Source organism: Myotis myotis, unplaced genomic scaffold (genome assembly GCF_014108235.1).
Source record: "Myotis myotis isolate mMyoMyo1 unplaced genomic scaffold, mMyoMyo1.p scaffold_m19_p_1, whole genome shotgun sequence".
Taxonomy (NCBI): domain Eukaryota; kingdom Metazoa; phylum Chordata; class Mammalia; order Chiroptera; family Vespertilionidae; genus Myotis; species Myotis myotis.
Window position 1 is genome coordinate 197,581,225 of NW_023416313.1, and position 21,607 is coordinate 197,602,831.

The 21,607-nt window shown below is 35.4% G+C and overlaps 1 protein-coding gene and 1 pseudogene across 16 annotated transcripts in view; both read left to right on the forward strand.

Moving 5' to 3' along the window:
* GPHN (gephyrin) overlaps positions 1-21,607 on the forward strand; it is a 439,201-nt gene that overhangs the window by 230,461 nt on the left and 187,133 nt on the right. For 15 of the 16 annotated variants that reach the window (XM_036310162.1, XM_036310186.1, XM_036310177.1 and 12 more), the window contains one exon: positions 11,015-11,109. The exons of the other annotated variant lie outside the window; for it this stretch is intronic. In XM_036310162.1, coding sequence (XP_036166055.1) covers positions 11,015-11,109 — 95 coding nt within the window. The remainder of the gene's footprint in view (positions 1-11,014; positions 11,110-21,607) is intronic. 16 annotated transcript variants of the gene reach the window in all.
* On the forward strand, positions 16,895-19,668 carry LOC118656722 (annotated as a pseudogene).

The following is a 21,607-nucleotide window of genomic DNA, read 5'->3' on the forward strand; positions in this document are numbered from 1 at the left end:
GTTAGCATTTTTTTAAAAAAAGTTGTAAACCCTTTTTTTTATAGACATTATTCACCTAGAAAATCCAAAAGAATCAATTGAAAAAGTATTAGAATCCAGAAAAGTTTTTAATGGCGGCTAAATACAAGAGTATTTTCTTTTTTAAATAACTATAGAATAGTATTACTTAAATTAGGAACAACCCACTAGAAAATATAATGGAAAAATGTCTTCTTTGCAATAGAAAAAAAGAAAGGAAACTTTATAATGCCTAAGAATAAACAAGAATTTTGCCAGCTTTGAATAAACAAAACTTTATTAAAGGACATACAATATTGTTTGAATGATTAGGAAGTCATGCCATGTTCTTAGATGCAAATATTTCTGTGAAATTGTCGATTTTCCTTAAATTGATTGATAAATCTGGTATAATTCCCAATTGATTTTGGGGAGAGTATACAAAGTTGAATCTAAATGTCATTTTAAAAGAACAGATCTAAGAAAATATGTAGTAATTTTTTTTAAGTTAAACAATGAGAGGGCTTTATCCAGTCAGATGTAAAAACATAATATAAGGCACTGTAATTAAACATTTGGCACATTACATGAAAACAAAGTTAGAGATAAATCCAACCAAATGATGTTTTATTCATCTCAATATGTATAAAATTGGAATTTAATACATTATAAATATGACATTTCCAGACATTGGAGGAAAGAAGGATTATTCAGTAAAAGGTATTCAGAAAATTGGATATCCGTTTTGGTCGAGAAGATTGATCATGCAAAAAAATTAAACTATACATGGACTAAACATTTAACATAAAAAACTATAAGTTTATGATTTTTAAATTAATAGGTTATGCTTATGATCTCTAGGTAAGAGAAACCTTTCTAGTTGAGACATGAAACTCAGAAAATACAATAAAAATACTTATAGGACCTCCTATATAAGCAATTTAAAACTTCTTCATGGAAATATCAGCTAAGCAAAAATTATTACAAATGTCAAACTTAAAAGTGAATATTTGCAATAGATTTAACTGCCAACAGTTTAATATTTTCAATATATAAAGTTTTCTTATAATTCAATAGGAAGAACAGTATAGAAAGTAGGCAAAGGATATAAACAGACAATTTGCAACCGAAAAGTTGTAAGTTGCTTTTAAATATGTACTTGTTATAATTGGTAATAAATGTACCTTTAAAAATATTCTGTTGTTTTGTACACACCAATTAAATAACTTTAAAATTGAGATTGCCTGGAATAGGCAAGGTTTGTGTGAAAAGCACATTATTGTTTAGAAGATAAATTGGTATCATCTCTCTGTAGGGCAGTCTGCAATGTGTGAAAAATGTCAGTGTAATTATATAAAAGACATCCATTTCATAAAGGAATAAAGCAGTTTACAAAGAGGTATGGTCTAAAATAATCATTGATTTGGTACTTTGAAAAACCTTCCCACTATAGAAAAACTTAACCCAGTAAAAGGACAGATCCTCTGAGGCATACCCTGTAAAATGACAGACACTGTCAGTATTTAGATTCACATTCTCCCCCAAAATACCATGAGTTGGAAGTCAGAGCAGCAGGGAACATTAGCCACAACTATAGGAAGCCAAGACTTGGGAGAGACAGAAGGTGCCCTGGGATAGATGACTAGCAGCACTGCTGGTGAGACACTTATCCTTGGATTAGCAGCAGTGTGTAAAGTTCATCCTGGGACTCCCTGAGACTGAGAACCTGTTGGAGGCTGAAGTGGAAACTGACAGTGAAACAGAAATAATATTTCTCCAAAGGACATTTTCCCCAGTTTAATTCAGCAGTATTCTCAACAGATTAAGATCAAGTAATGAATGTACTACTAAAACTTACCAATCACAAGTCAGCAAAGCAAAACCATTATTCAGTAGATGGACTGAAAAACATGACAACTGCTAGAACTGTCAAATACAAATGTCATTTAAGAATTAGATGACTGTTGTCATTTATTGTTCATACTGGGGAACTTTTGTTTAGGACAAATGCTATACCAGACAGGTTTAGCAGACACAACAGAAACACATTAAACTATCCCTGGCAAGCCAGGATATATGTTTAACCTACCTATGGTGAAATGTCCAAAAGAACAAAGAGAGACTAACAAAAATAAAGACATAAGAGATCATCATTTATGAATGAGCAATTTTGGGGGGAATGGGATTCTTAGAAATAAGAAAATGCAAGTCTAAAAAATCGATGAACAGATAAAACAGCAGATTAGACCAGCAGAAGAGAGAATTCACACACTGAAATATCTATCTGAGGAAATTACTATTTTTCCAATTCATATTGGAAAAATTACATAGAGAGATGATTTAATGGGAATATAAGAGAAACATAGGTATGGAGAATGAAATGAGAAATACCAAAGTACATTCATCATAGCCTCAAAAAGAAAGAATAAAGGCAATGATTTTTAAAGTAACCAAAGAAGGACAAATCACTTATATAGGAACTAGAAGCCCAGTGCACGGATTTGTTCATCTCTTTCCACCCTCCCTCCTACTCACTTCCCTGTGAAATTCATCAGTCTGTTCCATGTTTCCATGCCTATGCATTGAGTGTCTACCCCCTGGTGGTCAGTGCATGTCATGGCTACTGGCCAGTCATCCAGTCTGGTTGCTTAGGGTTTTATATATATAGATTTGATTTAGATACAGAAAGAATTAATTCCTAAGTGTGTTATATACTTTATGTACTTTAAATCTAGTAATCATACTTGACTTTCTTAATTTACTAATATTTAAATAAAATAATTATGTTTCAAAAAGTGAATTAAATATCTAAGATTGTATTATTTTCTCTTCCTAATGTATTCAATACTTTAAATTTTTCTAATGCTACCTACCTTCTCACTTTAATGATTTGGAGACCAATTTTTTAAATGTTCATCACATAATAAAAATAGTATATTTTTAATGTAAAAATAATATATTAAAATTTTTATTCTTACATAATTTGGCCTCTCACTTATAATAATTTTACTATTACACTTAGTTGAAAAACTTTGGAAAATCTTGAGCACAATCCATAGAACAATCTTAATATGTCAGGATTCAAACTCACTCATTTTTGAGCCTCATGTCATAGTTATCCATAGTTTAATCAAAAACAGTGCCCTTTTATCTTTAAAGATTTATGTTCAGAATATATCATATTAAATTCAAAATATATTGTTCTGAGGTAGCACCTGAGTAATTTTGAGATTACTTTTCTGTTATGATGAGCCATAACATTAGGCATTTGTTTTATATAAGCTTTACTGCTTTTAACAGACTAATATTTTGGATTTCTATTAATTCCTATTTATTTAGCTTTCTGACTACCTCTGTGATGACACAAGAACAGTTTTATGAATAACTTTAAGAATAGAACTACATTTGCCTTGATTTATTTAGGCCAGATTTATTTTGAGATACTGAAAATTAATAGCCATATATATATTTTTTTAATTCCATCCTTTTGAAACAGTACTGTTTCTCTCTGATGTTTTCTTGTCATTGCTGCTGGCAGTCAGACAGGTCAAGAAGATTAAGGAAAATATTCCTTATATAGACTATCATTTTGTAATATAAAAAGGTTTACAAAACAGAATTTGCGGAAGCTGAGATATATGAAAATTATTCAGAGAAAATTACAAAATGTCTGATAGCTTCTGGTCAATCTACATTAATAAAAGAAGAAGAACTTTTGGAAACTAGGATGTGACATAATCTAGTGTTGTCATCCCCTCCACCCCCCACATCCCCACCTATTTTTTTGTTATCTCTTCTTTCCCTAGAAGCAAATTTTGTTAGTATAGAACTTTGCCCTTCCTATTAGTGTTGAACAAAAGGGCAGTTTCCATTTGCTCCACTCAAGGTTCCTGCTTTGGGTACCCTCTGCTCTTAGATACTTGATTTTTATTCTGTGAAGACATGACCTGAGTTAACACTGTTCATAATTATCTTAATATAAAATAATATTGCTTGGTTATCAAATCTTTAGGTTTGTTTTATAAACCTGAATTGTTAAATATCCTTTATTGGGTATTCTTGTGAATTTAGTTTGGTTCTTGCATATCTTGAGCCATACTTAAGGGTACAGTTTCTAGAACAGATCATATCATTCAGCTAAAATGAACATTAAGGTAGCATCGAAAGAGAAAATGTTATAAATGCATGCATGTGTATGTTTATTTATGTGTTAGTAGGGATGTTTATTTCCACCCATTTTGACTAGGTAATGGGCAGCCAATTTCTTCCTCCTCAGTCCCACCAGTACCCTAATAAAGTCAACTCTTCAGCCTATAGCCCCAGCCTGAGAACTCAATTCCAGTCCTAGAACATGTGTACATATGTGCACACACATACACACATACATTAACCTTAGTTTTATGAAGTGCAATTTGTTGTTGTTGCTCAAGGATGGACTCTATTTTGACTTCTTTTAAATCTCAAACTTGAGCCGAAACCGGTTTGGCTCGGTGGATAGAGCGTCAGCCTGCGGACTGAAGGGTCCCAGGTTCGATTCCGGTCAAGGGCATGTACCTGGGTTGTGGGCACATCCCCAGTGGGGGATGTGCAGGAGGCAGCTGATCGATGTTTCTCTCTCATCGATGTTTCTAACTCTCTATCTCTCTCCCTTCCTCTCTGTAAAAAATCAATAAAATATATTTAAAAAATAAATAAATAAATAAATAAATAAATCTCAAACTTGAAGGTGACATAGACTTTTTTTGGATAGTGACCTACCTTACTCTGAGCACCGTCGTCTGGAGGTTCTGCAAGAGTCTGGGATCCTCAGATCTTAAATTACAAATCTTGATTCTAAGATATCAGCCCAAAATTCCATGCATAAAAATATGTGTGTATATATGTGTGATAATTAATTAAATTAATTTTTAGATAAAGAAGGAAAACAATGTGAAAAGTAACCGGGTAAAGAAAAATGTTTTTAAGCTAAGGAGTATTCATCACTGTATACTCAAGTTAGTTATTTCGCAGAGGTTGGGATCTAAATGTTAGCAAAGAGGATGAGATTTTTCATAGGTAAAGTAACTGTGATGTAGTATTATTATAGAAAGACATATTCTCAGTAACCCAACAATTTGTTTTTACTCTAACATTGAAATAAATCCTTTTGTTGAATCAGATAAATTGCTTGGCTTGTTTTAGAGGCCATGTTATATAAGAAATACTTACCTTTGAACATCAGAACCTTACTTAGAACACTGATATGTTAACTCAGTGATGCTCATGGGAACTGAGGTGAACTGGAGAAACAGTAGACTTAACTCAGCATCTCGTGCTCACTGCAACGTGTTCACTAAATGGAATAAAAGATGAAGTTGGCTACAGTACTTAAATTTTTACTCTTTTTTTCTTGCTTTCTCTCTATAATTATACAGTCTCCCTTGATCTCTTATCATAACCAGATATTAAATATTGTACAACTTTGAAAAACAAAATAAAGTATATCCATTTTGAAAAGCTTCCTGCTTCTTCCAGGAGTGGAAGAAGATGTAAATATTTAAGAAGCCTAAAACATTATCAACCAGATCATATCTTCCAAGTAAAACTGGGATAACTACCATTATCCTGGGTAGCATCTTCATCTGCTTGTTGCGTATGTCTAACTGCTTTAGTCACACTGTTGTGAGACAGTGATGTGTTATGATTGTTTGAAAGGTGTTTGCAACTAATACAAAATTACAAAATCTACAAATGAACGTTTAATTAATTAAATTAAATTTAAAGCTGCCCTTATAATAATGTGTCTCTTATTTCATTATGCTCTGTTTCTTAAATGAGAGGAGAAAGATGATTTATATCTAGTATTCCTTGAGCATACTTAGGAGATAGTCATACATTTAAATTTTATATATCATGTCTTTGTAGTCCTGAGGAAAAAAATGTATTAAAAATAGCTTCTCTGTACCATAGTATACTTAAAGGGTCAGGCTCTAAACTGTTAGTTTATTATAACCTCTTTTTAAAGTGTAAAATAAAATTAATATGTTTGCCCTTTAATGAATAGAGTAAGGAAAATTTAATTGGATGGCATTATACTGCTTATTTTTACCAAATTTATCTCCTCACTAGGTCTACATTTTGCTCTTATGAAATATCCTAACATTTATTTCAGTCTACTTTACAAAGTTGAATATTATAAGGTGATCATGAAGATTAGATCAAGTAGTACACATTATCATGAATCAACCTCATTACGTCTATCCGCAGTGTGTTTTTCAAAGTGTGGTCCTCTGACCATCATCACAAGCATAATCTGTTATAAATGCATATTTTGAGACTCCAATCAGACATTCTGAGTCAAGGTCTCAGCAATCAGTGTTGTTCAAGGCCTCTTGAAGACTCAGATGCACATTACTGTTAGAAAACTACTCCTCTAACCGATCCTACCTTGATAGCTTTACATTATTAGTAGCCATTAGATGTTGTTTCAAAGATATTCTTTGTTACTTAAGAACAAAGAGCAGAGAGCACTGTAGTAATTGTTAGGAGGATATTTTATTAAACCTACATAGTTGAGTAACAAGCATGTAAATATTAATACAAATTATGGTTTGTTAATAAATATCTATAAAGTAAGTAAAAGTGATTTTTCACAATCACCAGGAATATAAGAAATTTCTACCCATTGACATGTAGCTGCTATGTGTCCTGCACTTATTTAAACATGACTGCTTTTTAGCAATAACATTTTTTAAGGTCATTTTTTTTTCTGTGAAGTTAAAAATGGAACTCAATTTCATTGACAAGTTCCCTGCCTATCGAATTATTGTTGATGACACTCTTTTTTTGGAACTTGAGCAGTCTTTGAAGCATCTTTCTGACTTAAATGTTATCTTCAAAGTGTCAAGGATAAAAAAATAAGATCACAGTAAACAAGTTTCCATAGGAGATTGAATTTTTATAGTTTAGAAAGTATTTAGAAGTTAAAGATAAAATGTCTTATTAACAGGGAATTGCTAAATCTAATTAAACATCATTATTTTAGACACTACTAGTTCAGAAAAGTTCATATCTGAAGTAGAAATATAAATTTCTACTATTGCTCAAGGAAAAAAAATTAGCAATCAAATTAATGTATGAGAAAGTAGAAACATTAAGCTAATTAAGAAAAATGGTTTTAAAGTTGTAATGGCATCCTTTTTTCCATTAATTATGAATAATCTATTAATAATGAATGATATCTATTAGTACTTGGACAATAAAGGCACATATAATCTTCAATATCTATAGCATACTAGTATATATGATTGAAAGGATAAAGCTACATTGTTAAAACTATGCTGCCGTTTGGATTTTTAAATAATTTAGATCACTTTTTCCTGTTTTATTCTCTTCTCTTTTCCTTCTAATTGTGCCTTCACCAGCTCTTGCCCTCCTACACTTCTTCCAATTTCCACTTCATTTGACCTCTTGTTCTCTTTAGATTCCACTATTTCAGTGTTCTGCTTCCTGCCCCCCACTTGTCAACATTCTAAGATTTAAGTTCTTGCTCTCCATTCTCTTTTCCTTCACCTTTGGTTCTCAACCACTGTCTCTAGGTTTGGCTTCTGGTTTTTTGTATTATTCCTGTTCTCTAACTGGTGAGATCAAACCTGCAAGGATGTAAGGCGAATTGGAAGGTAGAAGCACAGAGAGAATTGACATGTATTGACTATCTACTCTGTGATAGGTGATTTACTTATATCATTTGCTTCTCATAAGATGTAGATATGTTTTACAATTATATTCATTTTATTCATAAGTACACTAAAGCTCAGAAAAGTTAAACATTTTGTTGTAATGCACAGAACAATTAGGTGATAAAGCCAAGTTTCAAGTATATTGGTTCATTTACTCATTAATTCTTTTATTCAACAAAAATTTATTGAATACATATAGTATATGTTGGATATTGTGCTAGGTGCTGCAATATAGCCAGCCCTTATTCTCATCTACCTTAAATATGTAGTGGCATTGTCTGATCTCACAGATGATGATTTTACTGCTATACCAAACAGCTTAAGAGGAAAAAGAGCCCTAGACAGTTTGGCTTGGTGGGTAGAGCGTCGGCCTGCGGATTGAAGGGTCCCAGGTTTGATTCCGGTCAAGGGCATGTACCTTGGTTACGAGCACATACCCAGTAGGGCGTGTGCAGGAGGCAGCTGATCGATGTTTCTAACTCTCTATCTCTCTCCCTTCCTCCCTGTAAAAAATCAATAAAATATATTTTTAAAAAAGAGGAAAAAGAAAAAAGAAATAGAAGGTTCTGATGGTTCATAGAAAAGATGTATTTGACTAGATGTAAGAAAGACCATATTTGGGCATTACTTAGGGATACTCTATTGAAAAGTTGCTTTTTGTCTAGTCCTAGAGAAAGTCTGACGATCTCCCCATCACTACCGTGAGCGCCGGTGCCTTTTAGTGACATCACCATAGTATATAATTTCCTTTTCTGTTCTGTTCTAAAATATACAAAAATTGTGTCTATAAGCCCAAATTCTCTAAAACAGCAGTTCTCAACCTGTGGGTCACGACCCCTTTGGGGGTCGAACAACCCTTTCACAGGGGTCACCTAAGACCATCGGAAAACACATATATAATTACATATTATTTTGTGATTAATCACTATGCTTTAATTATGTTCAATTTGTAACAATGAAATTGGGGGTCACCACAACATGAGGAACTGTATTAAATGATCACGGCATTAGGAAGGTTGAGAACCACTGCTCTAAAAAGTCTTCAGAAAGAATTAACTGTCCTCCCTAAATTATGTTTGGAAAAAGATGAAGACCTTTGTATAAAAAATTCATTAATCTATCCATCTATCATTCATATATTTATTAATACACTAAAAATAATTAAGATGGTTTATCCAAACACATAGAACACAACTTCTAACAAGATAAATGTGAAAAAATAGGGCAAGGAACAATAAGATGCAATTCGGTTGTGTTCAGGAAGCATATTAAAACAGTATCCACAAATTTTCCTCTTTTCTAAAGGATAACTTAATTCACAAGCATCATAATTTAAAAACAAACTAGTAGCGCAGAAAAAGACCCATTCTTAGTTGTGACACTTAAGAGGAAATTTCTCTATAGATTCTCTTAAATAGGATCACAATGCAATGTAGTGAACAGTGGCCTCAGATACTTTGTGATGTAAGTATGAGTCGCACTGAGCCATTTCATTGGCTTCAATTGCATGCCACAAAAGCAAAGTCCAGTAAAATGATTCTTTGAAAAGTGAGATGAGGCTATCAAGGTAAACCACTGTGATCTGACCAAATTCAATTGCATATTTTAAGAGTATGTAGAAAATTTAATGACTTGCATATTTTTTAGGTAATTCTCAAATATAATTTGCCTATTGAGTTTTTTATGTACCAGGTAACAGTGAGTTTACACAAACTCTTATAAGTTTGTTTTCATTAGTGCAACATCAATGCATAGAATACAACCTAGTACATAGCTGTTTAATAACTAATGTGGAGATGGATAAGTGCTGTGCTTTAAAGTATTTGTTTAAATGAAAGACTTCTCTCAGCTACACGTTGGTATTTTCCCTTATCTTTAAATAAACTATGCTACTGTACTTTGGAATACATCCTTATAACATGGAAATAGTGTTTCTTCTCAAGAGACCTCAAAATCATACCAGACAGATTGAATTTGGAAAACAGAAGATAGATTCTGATAATGCTAGCTTGACAATTTTTAGCTATACATTTAAATGAAAGTAATTAACTTCTAAATTTAGGAATTTAAGAATTTCCTTTCTCCTATCTGTTGACCCTCTATTTTTAAAGCACAATTTATTGAAAAATATTTTGGTATATTAGTTTCCTTTAAATGTCTGCCATTGTAAAGTATTGAATTATGCTGGGATTCAGTAGACTAGTAGATGACATCAATTCTAGTCGTCCTTTATTCTGTATAGTTATAAGGGATTAACTAACAATTAATCTTAAAAGTTGACTGACATCTCTAACACATACTCGGTGCATATTAACTGCTTTGCCCAGTCCTCATTCTACATTTTTCCCAGAGCTACAATCTAAGACTATCTCTCTACTTCTAATGAAATATTGAAATATAAACCTTTCTCCATAATTTACTTTTTATTGCATTTGCATTTTTCTTATTTATTGGAACACTTTGTTTTGCAAGTTTCACTTTTGTACTGCCCCCAAGTATTGTAAGCTATATTTATAAAAACAGAGGATTAGGAATTAATTAAATCATATATTTCACTCTCAAGTTTTAACCTAAGTCATATCTTTACCATCACAGAATAATATATACCTAATTTGATTTACCTTTAGAAAATGAAATATTCCTATCTCCTTCATTAGCTTATTCCAGGTTTAAACACACTTGTCTTAAAAATGTTCTATCTTAAAACTTGTTATATAAATAAAGCCTATCACTTTTATTATTTTCAAAGTAGATGGTAATTCATATTGAAGATATGGAACCTAGAGGGTTTTTTTCTACCCAATACATGGGAAAAGTTGACTGATGACTTCTTGAGTTCCTTTTAATTATATCATAAAAGTACAGAGCTAGGAGAGATACAAAATGATCGCAGGGCTTCAGGGAGGGACTAATTATTTTAAGAGTAATAGACAAAAATAAATTTACCCAAATTTCTTACCCTTAGAAATCTATTGAGTCCTTATAGCAATCTGGGACTTTCTCTTAAAATTTAGGTTATTAGGCGAGATGAGACTTTTATCAAATACTTCAGAATTGTAAGATATGAGAAAGGTCTGCTAATGTAAAAGTTCCCTGGATGTCCTGGTCCTCGGCTTTTATTCAGTGGTCCCAAAGAACTGAGTCTTGCTGCCTTAAAAAAAAAAAAAAAAGTCTGAAGAACTACAAAGTGTGGTTTAGGAAAAGCATGGTTTATACTTACATTGAAGTTAATTTTACTACTCTGCATTCCTTCTTTTTGGCTAGTTTCACTCAGTCTGCTATTTAATCTTTAATTACAGGCCACAAAAGAAGTAATAGAACGGGAAGCACCAGGGATGGCCCTGGCAATGCTGATGGGATCACTTAATGTTACACCTCTGGGCATGCTCTCTAGGTAAGAAAGTCACCAAAATGTTGCAAATAAAATTAATTCCATACTATTAATCACTACAATAGACTGATAAACCCAAGAAACTTGAGTTATAACAATTAAGTTTGCCCCATATATTCCCGAGAATTAAGTCTTAGTTTCCTGTCCAGTCAAATATTGGACATTAGTTTCTTTCAAGATTTTTCTTTTTGCATATTTAAAGTTTTAGAAAGTACTATATTACTGCTAAAAGTTGTCAATCCTAACACAGAGAAGAGTCCAGTTTATTAAGATGTAAAACTATTCTTTTTTGTGATTATCTGCAATCATTAATTAATAGTCATTAATTGCATTCAAATACTAATTTGATAAAACTAAACAGTAGAATTTCTAAAATTAAGTTGTTCTCACAAGTTACTAACTTTTATTCCAATTTGTAATTAGATTTATTGATATCTGGTCATGAAAAAAGCTCAATTAATAGTATATTATTATTTTATTAAATTAGTGTATTTAAAACTATGCTTTTGCTGACATAGATGTTGACATCCATCGCAATCTAATGCAGTGATGGCGAACCTATGACACGCGTGTCAGAGGTGACACACGAACTCATTTTTGGGTTGATTTTTCTTTGTTAAATGGCATTTAAATATATAAAATAAATATCAAAATTATAAGTCTCTGTTTTACTATGGTTGCAAATATCAAAAAATTTCTATATGTGACATGGCACCAGAGTTAAGTTAGGGTTTTTCAAAATGCTGACACGCCGAGCTCAAAAGGTTAGCCATCACTGATCTAATGGTTTATTTATTTATTATTTTAGCAACCCTTAGATTAAAATCTTCTTTAATGAGGACAACATATAACATATCATTTAAGTTAAAGACAGAAGTATAAATTAGTGAGAGTCTGTTGATTTAATGATTTTATTAAATAGACAGTTGATCTCAGAGCAACCTAAAAATACACAGCAACTTTATAATATAAGCATATCACAATCATTTATAGCCATTTATTGACCCTATGTGCAATATGAATATATAAGTAAATATATGCATTTAATGCTTAGATACAATGCCCTTTCTTTTACTTCGACTAAGTTTATATCCCATGAAGAGAAGCCACTTGAAAATAACTAAAAGGAAATATGAATGGGTCATCAGATACTGTATTCCCTTTGCTATCACAAGTACTATATGGGAATATTTTAGTAAGAGCAAAAATAGAATTAAAGTAGAATGATAGAGATTTTAAACTTAAAAGACCATGCTGATCTTTAAGGAACTTATATTAACTCTTTTATTCTGTTGGGGATTTTTTTTTTTTTTAGCCTTTACTTATATTACTATAGATATGAGGTCTAGAGTCAAATTTGATCCCTTTTCTCTATGGAATTAAGTGTAGTTATCTGTGAACATATAACTCTTTCTTGGAATAAAAGGAATATAGTTAAAGAATTAAACTTCATCTCTTGTTAATTCTTTTATAATGTAAATTTTATTTTGGCAGGCATAGTAATACTCTATTTGACAGGCCCATATTAACCATTAGGGATACTAAGAATAGAAAAAAATATGTAAGGCCTTGTCCTTAATGATCCCACAGTTAACCTGGAGAACTTGTTCTTTGCAACGGTTAAGGTAATCCTTAAAATTTTCTATAGATTTCTTGAGCCAGTATAGAAATATTACTTTTTTTCTTATTGAAAGATTTTTCTGGATTAATTCCTTTTCCATCTTTTGAATCCACTGGACTGAGCACTGGACTGCTAAGTAAGTGGAAAACTAATCAACAGGAGCTGATTCTAAGTACTTTGTATAAGGTCATCATCATTATGCTGTGGACTTTGAAAATTAAAACATATACACATCAGGGTAACAAATTCTTCTGACTTTTCTTTCTGTTCATTGCCGACTTAACTGAGAGTTTCCACAGATTTGAAACAGTTAATAGATTTGAAACAGTTCTACATGAGTGGAAAAGGAAATTGTAGAATATTCCCATGAATGTTCATTTTTGGTGCTTTTTAAAGCCTTTTTTAATTCCTATTTTTAAAACAGCCATAATTAGATTGATGCTTCCTTTTGATAGCATTTTTACCTTGTATGTACTTTGGACTTTGCATATAATTCTATTATAACACATGCTATATTTTAATTATTTACAAACAGTCCTCGGGTTACATCAGACTCGACGTATGTTGTTTCATGGTTACATCGCCATCTCCCATTTATTTGTAAAAAAAAAATGTTCTGTCATTTCGACATATGTTCATATGTGCTTTATGTTTTTTATTATTTATTTACCACAAGTAAAGGTCAGGAATTGTTATCTTTCTTTTAAATATTTTTTACTGTTTCACTTCATTACTGCTATGTATGTGCTCCATGTGAGTGACGTAGGTGCTTATGTAGGTGGGTTCCAACTTACGGCGAAAATCACATTACATCCGTAGGAACGCATCTCCGACGTAGCCCGAGGACCTACTGTACTTTCTTGTCTGTATTACCTAATTTGTATAAAACTCTCAAGAACAGGAGCTTTGTCTTATTCATTTTTACATCCTCACCCTACAAAACCACTTTTAACACATAGTAAGTACTCAAAAATTATTCATTGTTAAGGTTATTTTTATTGATAAATCAATACATCCTAATTCTAATAGAATTTTTTTCAAGGTAATCTGTCAAGTTGGTGCCTTGCATTTCTGTTTTTATCTCTAGAGAGCAGAATTAAATAAAAATACCTTTCAGAATCACCAAATCTATTCCAAATTGTTTTTATCTATTTGATTACTTGATATACTATAGGTTTTCTGTACAAGAAAGTTGGAAGATAGTATCAAGTACGTATTAGTTAAGAGCATCATCTCTGAAGGCAGATGGCTGGCTTGGGTTCTATTCAGGCTCTAATACTTACTAGCTACTTAACATCTGTTTTGTTTTCTTATCTGTATAATGAGGATGTTAATAGTACCAGTGTCCTTGAATTAAGTGAGTGAGTCTATGTAAAGTATTTAAAACAACAACTGATATATAAGTCTTATTTAAGTGTTAATCATTGTTGTTGTATTTTTATTGGTTGGGTGTTCTAGTTCTTAAACAAGTCTGTTGGAAATACCTTCTAATAGCTTTCTTTCATTTGAAAATGCCTTTATTTTACCTTTATTCCTGAAGGATATTGTCACTAGATGTAGTATTCTGGATTGACAGCTCTTTTTTTCAGCACATTAAAAAAAAAGTTTCACTGTTTCCTGCCTCCATGATTCCTAACAAAACTTAATTGATAAGGAAAGTTATTGCTGTAAATGCTTACATTTAAAAAGAAAAGTCTCAAAACAACCACCTAACATTGTAGCTTAAGGAACTAAAGAAAGAAGAATGAACAAAACCCAAAACTAGAAGAAAAAAGAAAATAATAAAGATTAAAGCGGAAATAAATAAAATAGCAAATGGAAAAAGCAATACAGAAAAATTAACTAAATCAAATATTGTTTCTTTAAAAAGATCAACAAAATTGGATAATCTAGATGAAATGGACAAATTCCTACAAACACAAAGCCTAGTAGATTGAATCACAAAGGAATAGAAAATCCAAATAGATCTGTAACTAGTAAGAAGACTGAATCAGTAATCAAAAACCTACCTACAAATAAAATGCTTGTATCCAACGGCTTCACTAATAAGTCTACCAAACATTAAGAAATAATGGATACCAATCCTTCTCAAACTCTTCAAAAAAAATTGAAGAGAAGGGAACACTTCCTAACTAATTCTATGAGGGCAGCACTACCCTATACCAAGGAAAGACAAAAAAAACTTCAAGAAAACAGCAGACCAATATTCTTTATGAACATTGATGCAAAAATATTCAACAATATACTAGCAAACCAAATTCAGCAGCATATTGAAAGAATTATGCACCATGATGAAGTGGGATTTATATCTAGAATGCAAGAATAGTTCTTCATACAAAAAAAACCCACAAAACAGAACAATCAATATACCATACTAACAAAATAAAGGATTAAAAACACTGAGTAGCTCAGTTGATACAAAAAAAATTATTTGACAAAATTCAGCATGCATTCATGTTAATAACACTTAATCAGAAATTGAAGGAAACTACCTTAACAGAATAAAGGCCTTATATTAAAAAACACACAGAAAATATCATACTCAATGGTGAAAGACTGAATGCTCTTTCTCTAAAATAGGAACAAGACCAGGATGCCAATTTTTGCCACTTAAAAAAAAAAAAAAAAAAAAGAAGCTATTGGAAGTTGTAGTTGGAGCATTAGGCAAAAATAAATTAATCAGTTAATTAATGAAATTCCAAATTGGGAAGAAAGAATTGAAGTTATTCCTGTTTGACTTAATCTTCTATGTAACAAAAACCCTAAAGATTATACACACACAGCCCATTAGAACTAAGAATTATATTCAGCCAAGCTTAAGATACATAATCAACATGCATTTGATCAACATGCAGTTGTGTTTCTATACATTAACAATAGCATTTAAAAGAATAAAATTCTTACTCATTATCTTGATCAAGGAGGTGAAAGACTTGTACACTGAAAACTACCAAACATTGCTGAAAGAAATGAAAGACTTAATTAAATGGAAATCCATCCCAGGTTTATGGATTGGAAAATTTAATTATGAAAATGTCATTACTACCCAAAGTAATCTACAGATGTAATGCAGTCCTATCAAAATACACATAGCAACATCCTTTTGCAGAAATAGAAAATTTTATTCTAAAATTTATAGAAAATCTCAAGGGACCCCAAATAGCCAAAACAATATTGAAAAAGAGCAATAAAGTAGGAGGACTCTCTCTCCCTGATATCAAACTTATTAAAAAGCTACAGTAATTAAAACTGTGGTACTGGCATTAAGACAGACTTTTTTAAACCAATGGAATAGAATAGAGAGGTCAAACCTGGCTGGTGTTGCTCAGTTGGTTGAGCAGTGTCCCATGCACCAAAAGGTTACTAGTTTGTTTCTCAGTCAGGGTATATGCCCAGGTTGTGGGCATGACCCCAGTAAGGGCATGCAGGAGGCAACCAATCAATGTTTCTCTCACATTGATGTTTCTCTCTCTCCCTCTCCTTTCCTCTCTCTTTCTCATGTCAATAAAAATATATTTTTTAAAAGAGGATTTTAAAGAAGAGAAAGAATAGAGAGGCCAGTTATTTTTGAGAAGGGTACTAAGACAATTCAGTGTGGAAAATTATAATCTTCCCAAATGGTGTTGGGAAAATTGAATATCCACATGAAAAGTATGAAGTTGGCCCTATACCCTATACCATATATTATAATTAACTTTAAAAGAATCAAAGACCTAAATGTAAGAGTTAAAACTATAAAACATGTGGAAGAAAACTTCAGGGGAAAGCTTGATGACATTAGATTTTGCAGTGCTTTTTGACTATAATATCAAAAGTAATAAAATAAAATATAGACAAGTTGGACTTTGTCAACATTAAAAACTTTGTGCCTCAAAATACAATATCAACAAAATAAAGTGACAACCGCAGAATGGTAAAAAAAAAATTGCAAGTCATATATCTGATAAGGGTTTAATATCCAGAATTTGTAAAGGACTCCAACTCAAAAACAAAACAAACACCCCAATTTAAAAATGGGCAGAGGACTTAAATAGGTATTTCTCTAAAGAAGATATACAAATAGCCAGTAAGCACATGAAAAGATACTCAACACCAGCAATCATTAGAGAAATGCAAATGAAAACTACAATGAGATACCACTTTACACCTATTAGGATGGCTGTTATCGAAAAAAAAAACAACAAAACAGAAATTCAAGCACTGGTGAGGGTGTAGAGAAATTGGAACCCTTGTACATTGTTAGTGGGAATGTAAAATGGTGCAGCTGTTGTTTAAAACACTATGGCCACTACTCAAGAAAATTAAATATAGAATTACCGTATTTTCCAGCAATTCCACTTCTGGGTTTATGCCTAAAATAACTGAAAGCAAAGACTGGAACAATACTTGTACACCAATGGTTATAGTGTTTTATTCACAACAGCCAAAAGGTGGATGCAACTCATATGTCCCTTTATGGATAGGTGAAGGGATAAACAAAATGTGTTATGTATCAGTACATACAATGGAATATTAGTCTTAAAAATGAATGAATTTCTGATACATTATACAACATGGATGACCTTAGAGATGTGCTAAGTAAAGTAAACTAGACAAAAGGACAAACATTGTATGATTCCACTTATATGAAGTCAAATACATAGATATAGAAAGTAGAACAGTGACTACCCAGGATGGGAAGGGTGGAACATGGAGTTATTGTTTATTGGACAGTTTCAGTACAGAATGATGACAAAGTTCTGGAGATGTATAGTGATAGTTACACAGCAGTTTGAATGTACTTAATGCCAATGAACTGAACACTTAAAATTGGTTAAAATGGTAAATTGCATGGTATGTATATTTCACCACAATGTGAAGAAATGCTTTAGGATAGTAAATACAGCATCCATGGAATGCAAATTTTCTTGGTATATTGCTACAATACATCAGACATCCATTCAGCATCATAGGAAGTACATCAGGTTGCAAAAGACAAGTGAGACAGGTTTGGGATGAATAACTACTGCAGCACAGGAAAGCTGGTACCTTTTCCCTCCTCTCACCCCCCTAATATATATTTTTTTTTTATGTACTGTAGTCCCATAAGAGTTTTTTGATAGCTGAGTTCCATCGTCATAAGCCATATAATAAACAATCTGGGCCCTTCCAGAAATGGTCAAGGTAGAAGGAAAACTGGAGAGACTTAGGAGCTGAGGGGCAAGTGAAGGCCATGCTGCCCCCTGGGAAAGTTTCCCAAAAGGAGAACCTGGACCTACAGTGTGAATGGGGGTCCTCCTCCTTTCTGTGTTTGGCCATGTAGGAGTTCTGTGAACACGTCACTCACCTCCTGCAGAAGTACCTGCACAGCTTGGGGAAGGAAGAAAAGGATGATGAGGAGGATATGCTGGAGGAAGAATACCCCTGCATATGGCAGGAGTGTGGCCTTTGTCCTCTGGTCAGTTGTGCTGACCTTGTCCATGTCTACTACCACTGCTACCATACCAAGTTGAATCAGTGGGGGGCTGCCAGCCCTGCAGAGTCAGGCCAACTTCAGCCCTTGCATTTGGACTTCCACAGCTACATGACCTGACATCCCTGACCACTTCCCATGTCTGTGGGAGCACTGTGAGAGCTCCTTTAATAATCCTGAGTGGTTCTATTGGCATGTGGAAGGGCACAGCCTGTGCTGTGAATACAAAGCAGTTGGCAAAGACAACCATGTGGTGCTGTGTGGCAGGAAAGGCTGTACCTGTACCTTCAAGGACCACTGTAAGCTTCGTAAGCACCTCTGTAGCCATACCCAGGAAAAGGTGGTGGCCTGCCCCACCTTCAGGGCATGTTTGACCAAGTTCTTAGATCACATCTATTGCCAGACCTCATTGGATCAGCAATGCTCCCAGTGCTCTCACTGTTCCATGAGATTTGTGACAGGTGTTGTGCGACCATATGCATAACCATGTGAATCACTATATTGTAAGTGTCCTCTGTGTGATATGATCTGTCTGCTGCCATTCTCCCTCTGCAACCACATGCACTATCGCCACAGTGAGGACTGGCCTTTTAAATGTGACTGTTGTAACTTCAGCTGCAAGAATCTACTTGACTTCTGGAAGCACCTGTATACCCATAGCAAGGAGCCAGCCTACAGGTATCATTTTGAGAACTGCAACTTTAGTGCCCGAGCCCTCTGCTCTGTCAAGTCCCATTACTGAAAAGTGCATGAAGATTACTCAGAGCCAAAGTACAAATGTCATGTGTGTCCCAAATGCTTCACAAGGTGCAACAGCCTCACCATGTATCTTCATAAGAAGCACCAGTTCAAGTGACACTTGAACAAGGAACATGAAGACGGCTACATGCAGCTGTAGCTAGTTCGCTATGAAAGTGTAGAGCTGACACAGCAACTGCTGTGGCAATCACGAGAAGGATTGGGCCTGAGAGTATCACTGAATGAGAGCAGCCTGCAGAGCATCATTCTAAAATCAGCATCAGGGGATTCAGGACCCCAGGAAGAGGTGGAAGAGGAAAGCAGAGGTAGTGAGGGGATAGCCCTCTCAGCCTCTCAGGACACCTCCAGAACTGTCATCCATGTGGTGAATCAGACCAATGCCCAAGAGATAGTCTACTATGTGCTGTCCAAAGACACTGGAGAGCCCCCCACACCCAGCACTCAAGCCCCCCTCAGGGATCATCATGGAAAAGTTTCAGGGAATAGCTGAGGAATCAGAAGTCCAGATGGTCTAAAGGTGATTGAACATGACCATTCCTAACCCAGGCTTGGGTTTGAGCCAGGCTGGTGGCAGTGCCCCTTTGGGCTGTCCTTGCCAATGGATGCCTTTTGGAGTGGTGCTGAGAGCAGTGTGGTCCACTCTGGGCCTGACTTGCATCATTCAGCAGACTCTAAGGCAGGGGTGGGCAAACTTTTTGACTCGAGGGCCACAATGGGTTCTTAAACTGGACCGGAGGGCCGGAACCAAAGCATGGATGGAGTGTTCGTGTGAAGTAATATAAATTCAAAGTAAACATCTACACTAATAAAAGAGAAACATGGTAATTGGCGTATGACCTCTACCCTTTTCATTGGCTAATCAGCAAGGTATGCAAATTAACTGTCAGCCAAGATGGCGGCTGGCAGCCAGGCAGCTTGAAACTAACATGAGGCTTGCTTGCCTCAGTGACAGAGGATCATTGGAGGAAACCAACGTTCCCCGCCTGCGGCGGCAGGGCTCTGAGCAGGCAGTTTAAGAAACGTTGTAACAAATACCGCCAGCAGATTCGCAACATTGTAAGCAAAGGCCAGAAACCTACTTTCAGCCTTGGAGGCATAAGAGCTGGAGCCAAGCCTCAAGGTAAAGCTGGCCCAGAATAAAAAAAAGAAAAAAAGGAACGGTTGGGAATTTCAGTCACTCCCAGCCTGAAAACAGCCCTCAGCCCCTCACCCAGACTGGCCAGGTACCCCAGTGGGGACGCCCACCCTGATCCAGGACACCCTTCAGGGCAAACCAGCCAGCCCCCACCCATGCATGCACCAGGCCTCTACCCTATATAGTAAAAGGGTAATATGCCTCCCGGCACCGGGATCAGCGTGACAAGGGGCAGCGTCCAAACCCCCTGATCGCCCTGCGGCTCTGTGTGTGACAGGGGGCGGGGCCCCAACCCCCTGAGCAGCCCTGCTCTGTGCCTGATAGGGGGGAGCTCCCCAACCCCCTCCCCCCCCCCCCCCGCATGGGCCCTGCTCTGTGTGTGATGGGGTAGAGCCATAACCTCCCCATCGGCCCTGCCCTGAGTGTGAGAGTGGTGGCGCCCCAACCCCCTGATGGGCCCTGCTCTGTGTGTGACGGGGGCAGCGCCCCAACCCCCTGATCCACCCTGCTCTGTGTGTGACGGGGTGGCACCGCAACCTCCCCATCGACCCTGCCTTGAGTGTGACAGGGGATGGTGCCCCAACCCCCCAATTGGCCCTACCCTGAGCGTGACTGAGGGTGGCATCACAACCTCCCAATCTGCCCTGCTCTGTGCATGATGGGGCAGCGCCCCAACTCCCCAATCGGCCCTGCTCTGAGCCCAACCAGGGGCTGCACCTAGGGATTGGGCCTTCCCTCTGCCACCCGGGAGCAGGCCTAAGCCAGCAGGTCGTTATCTCCCGAGGGGTCCGAGACTGCTAGAGGGCACAGGCTGGGCTGAGGGACCCCCCCTCCCCCGAGTGCACAAATTTTTGTGCACCGGGCCTCTAGTCATTACATAAAAGGGTACGGTCTTTTTTTTTTTTTTTTAGTTTTATTCATTTCAAACGGGCCGGAACCGGCCCGCGGGCCGTAGTTTGCCCACGGCTGCTCTAAGACTTTCCTTTTCTGCCAGACCATGTTTTTGTGGGGATCCTAGGAGTTTGGACTTTTTGAGGCGGACACCCTGAATGTATATATTCTTGTAGAAGAAGCTAGTAGCAGACTTAACCTTGACCCCTAGACATGCTGGATTAGTGATTAATATCCTGAGCTTGCATCCATTCCCATCTTTAGGGTTTCTTAGGCCTAGGGATGACATGTAACTAGGCCCTGCAATGGCCCTTTCATCCCAACCAGTCAAGGCAGTGTGGACCAGGCATCCATTTCCCTCCAAAGGATTCCTCCTACAACCCAAGGACTTCCATGTTATTCTGAGGGATGGGGCTGAGGGCACTGAGTGTGTATATGTGCTTCTGCTGTTACAAAAAATAAACAATCTGAGTAACATGGTTCAAGTTCCTCATGGTATCTTCAGATCCTTGCACAGCAACTCTAGTACAGCTTTAGTTCAGAAGCACCTAGAGCACAGGATCAGTTTAGTGCATTTTTTTAAGTAAGCAGTTTGACCCAGAATTATCTCTTTAATTATCTCCTTGACTTTGGAAGGAGTCGA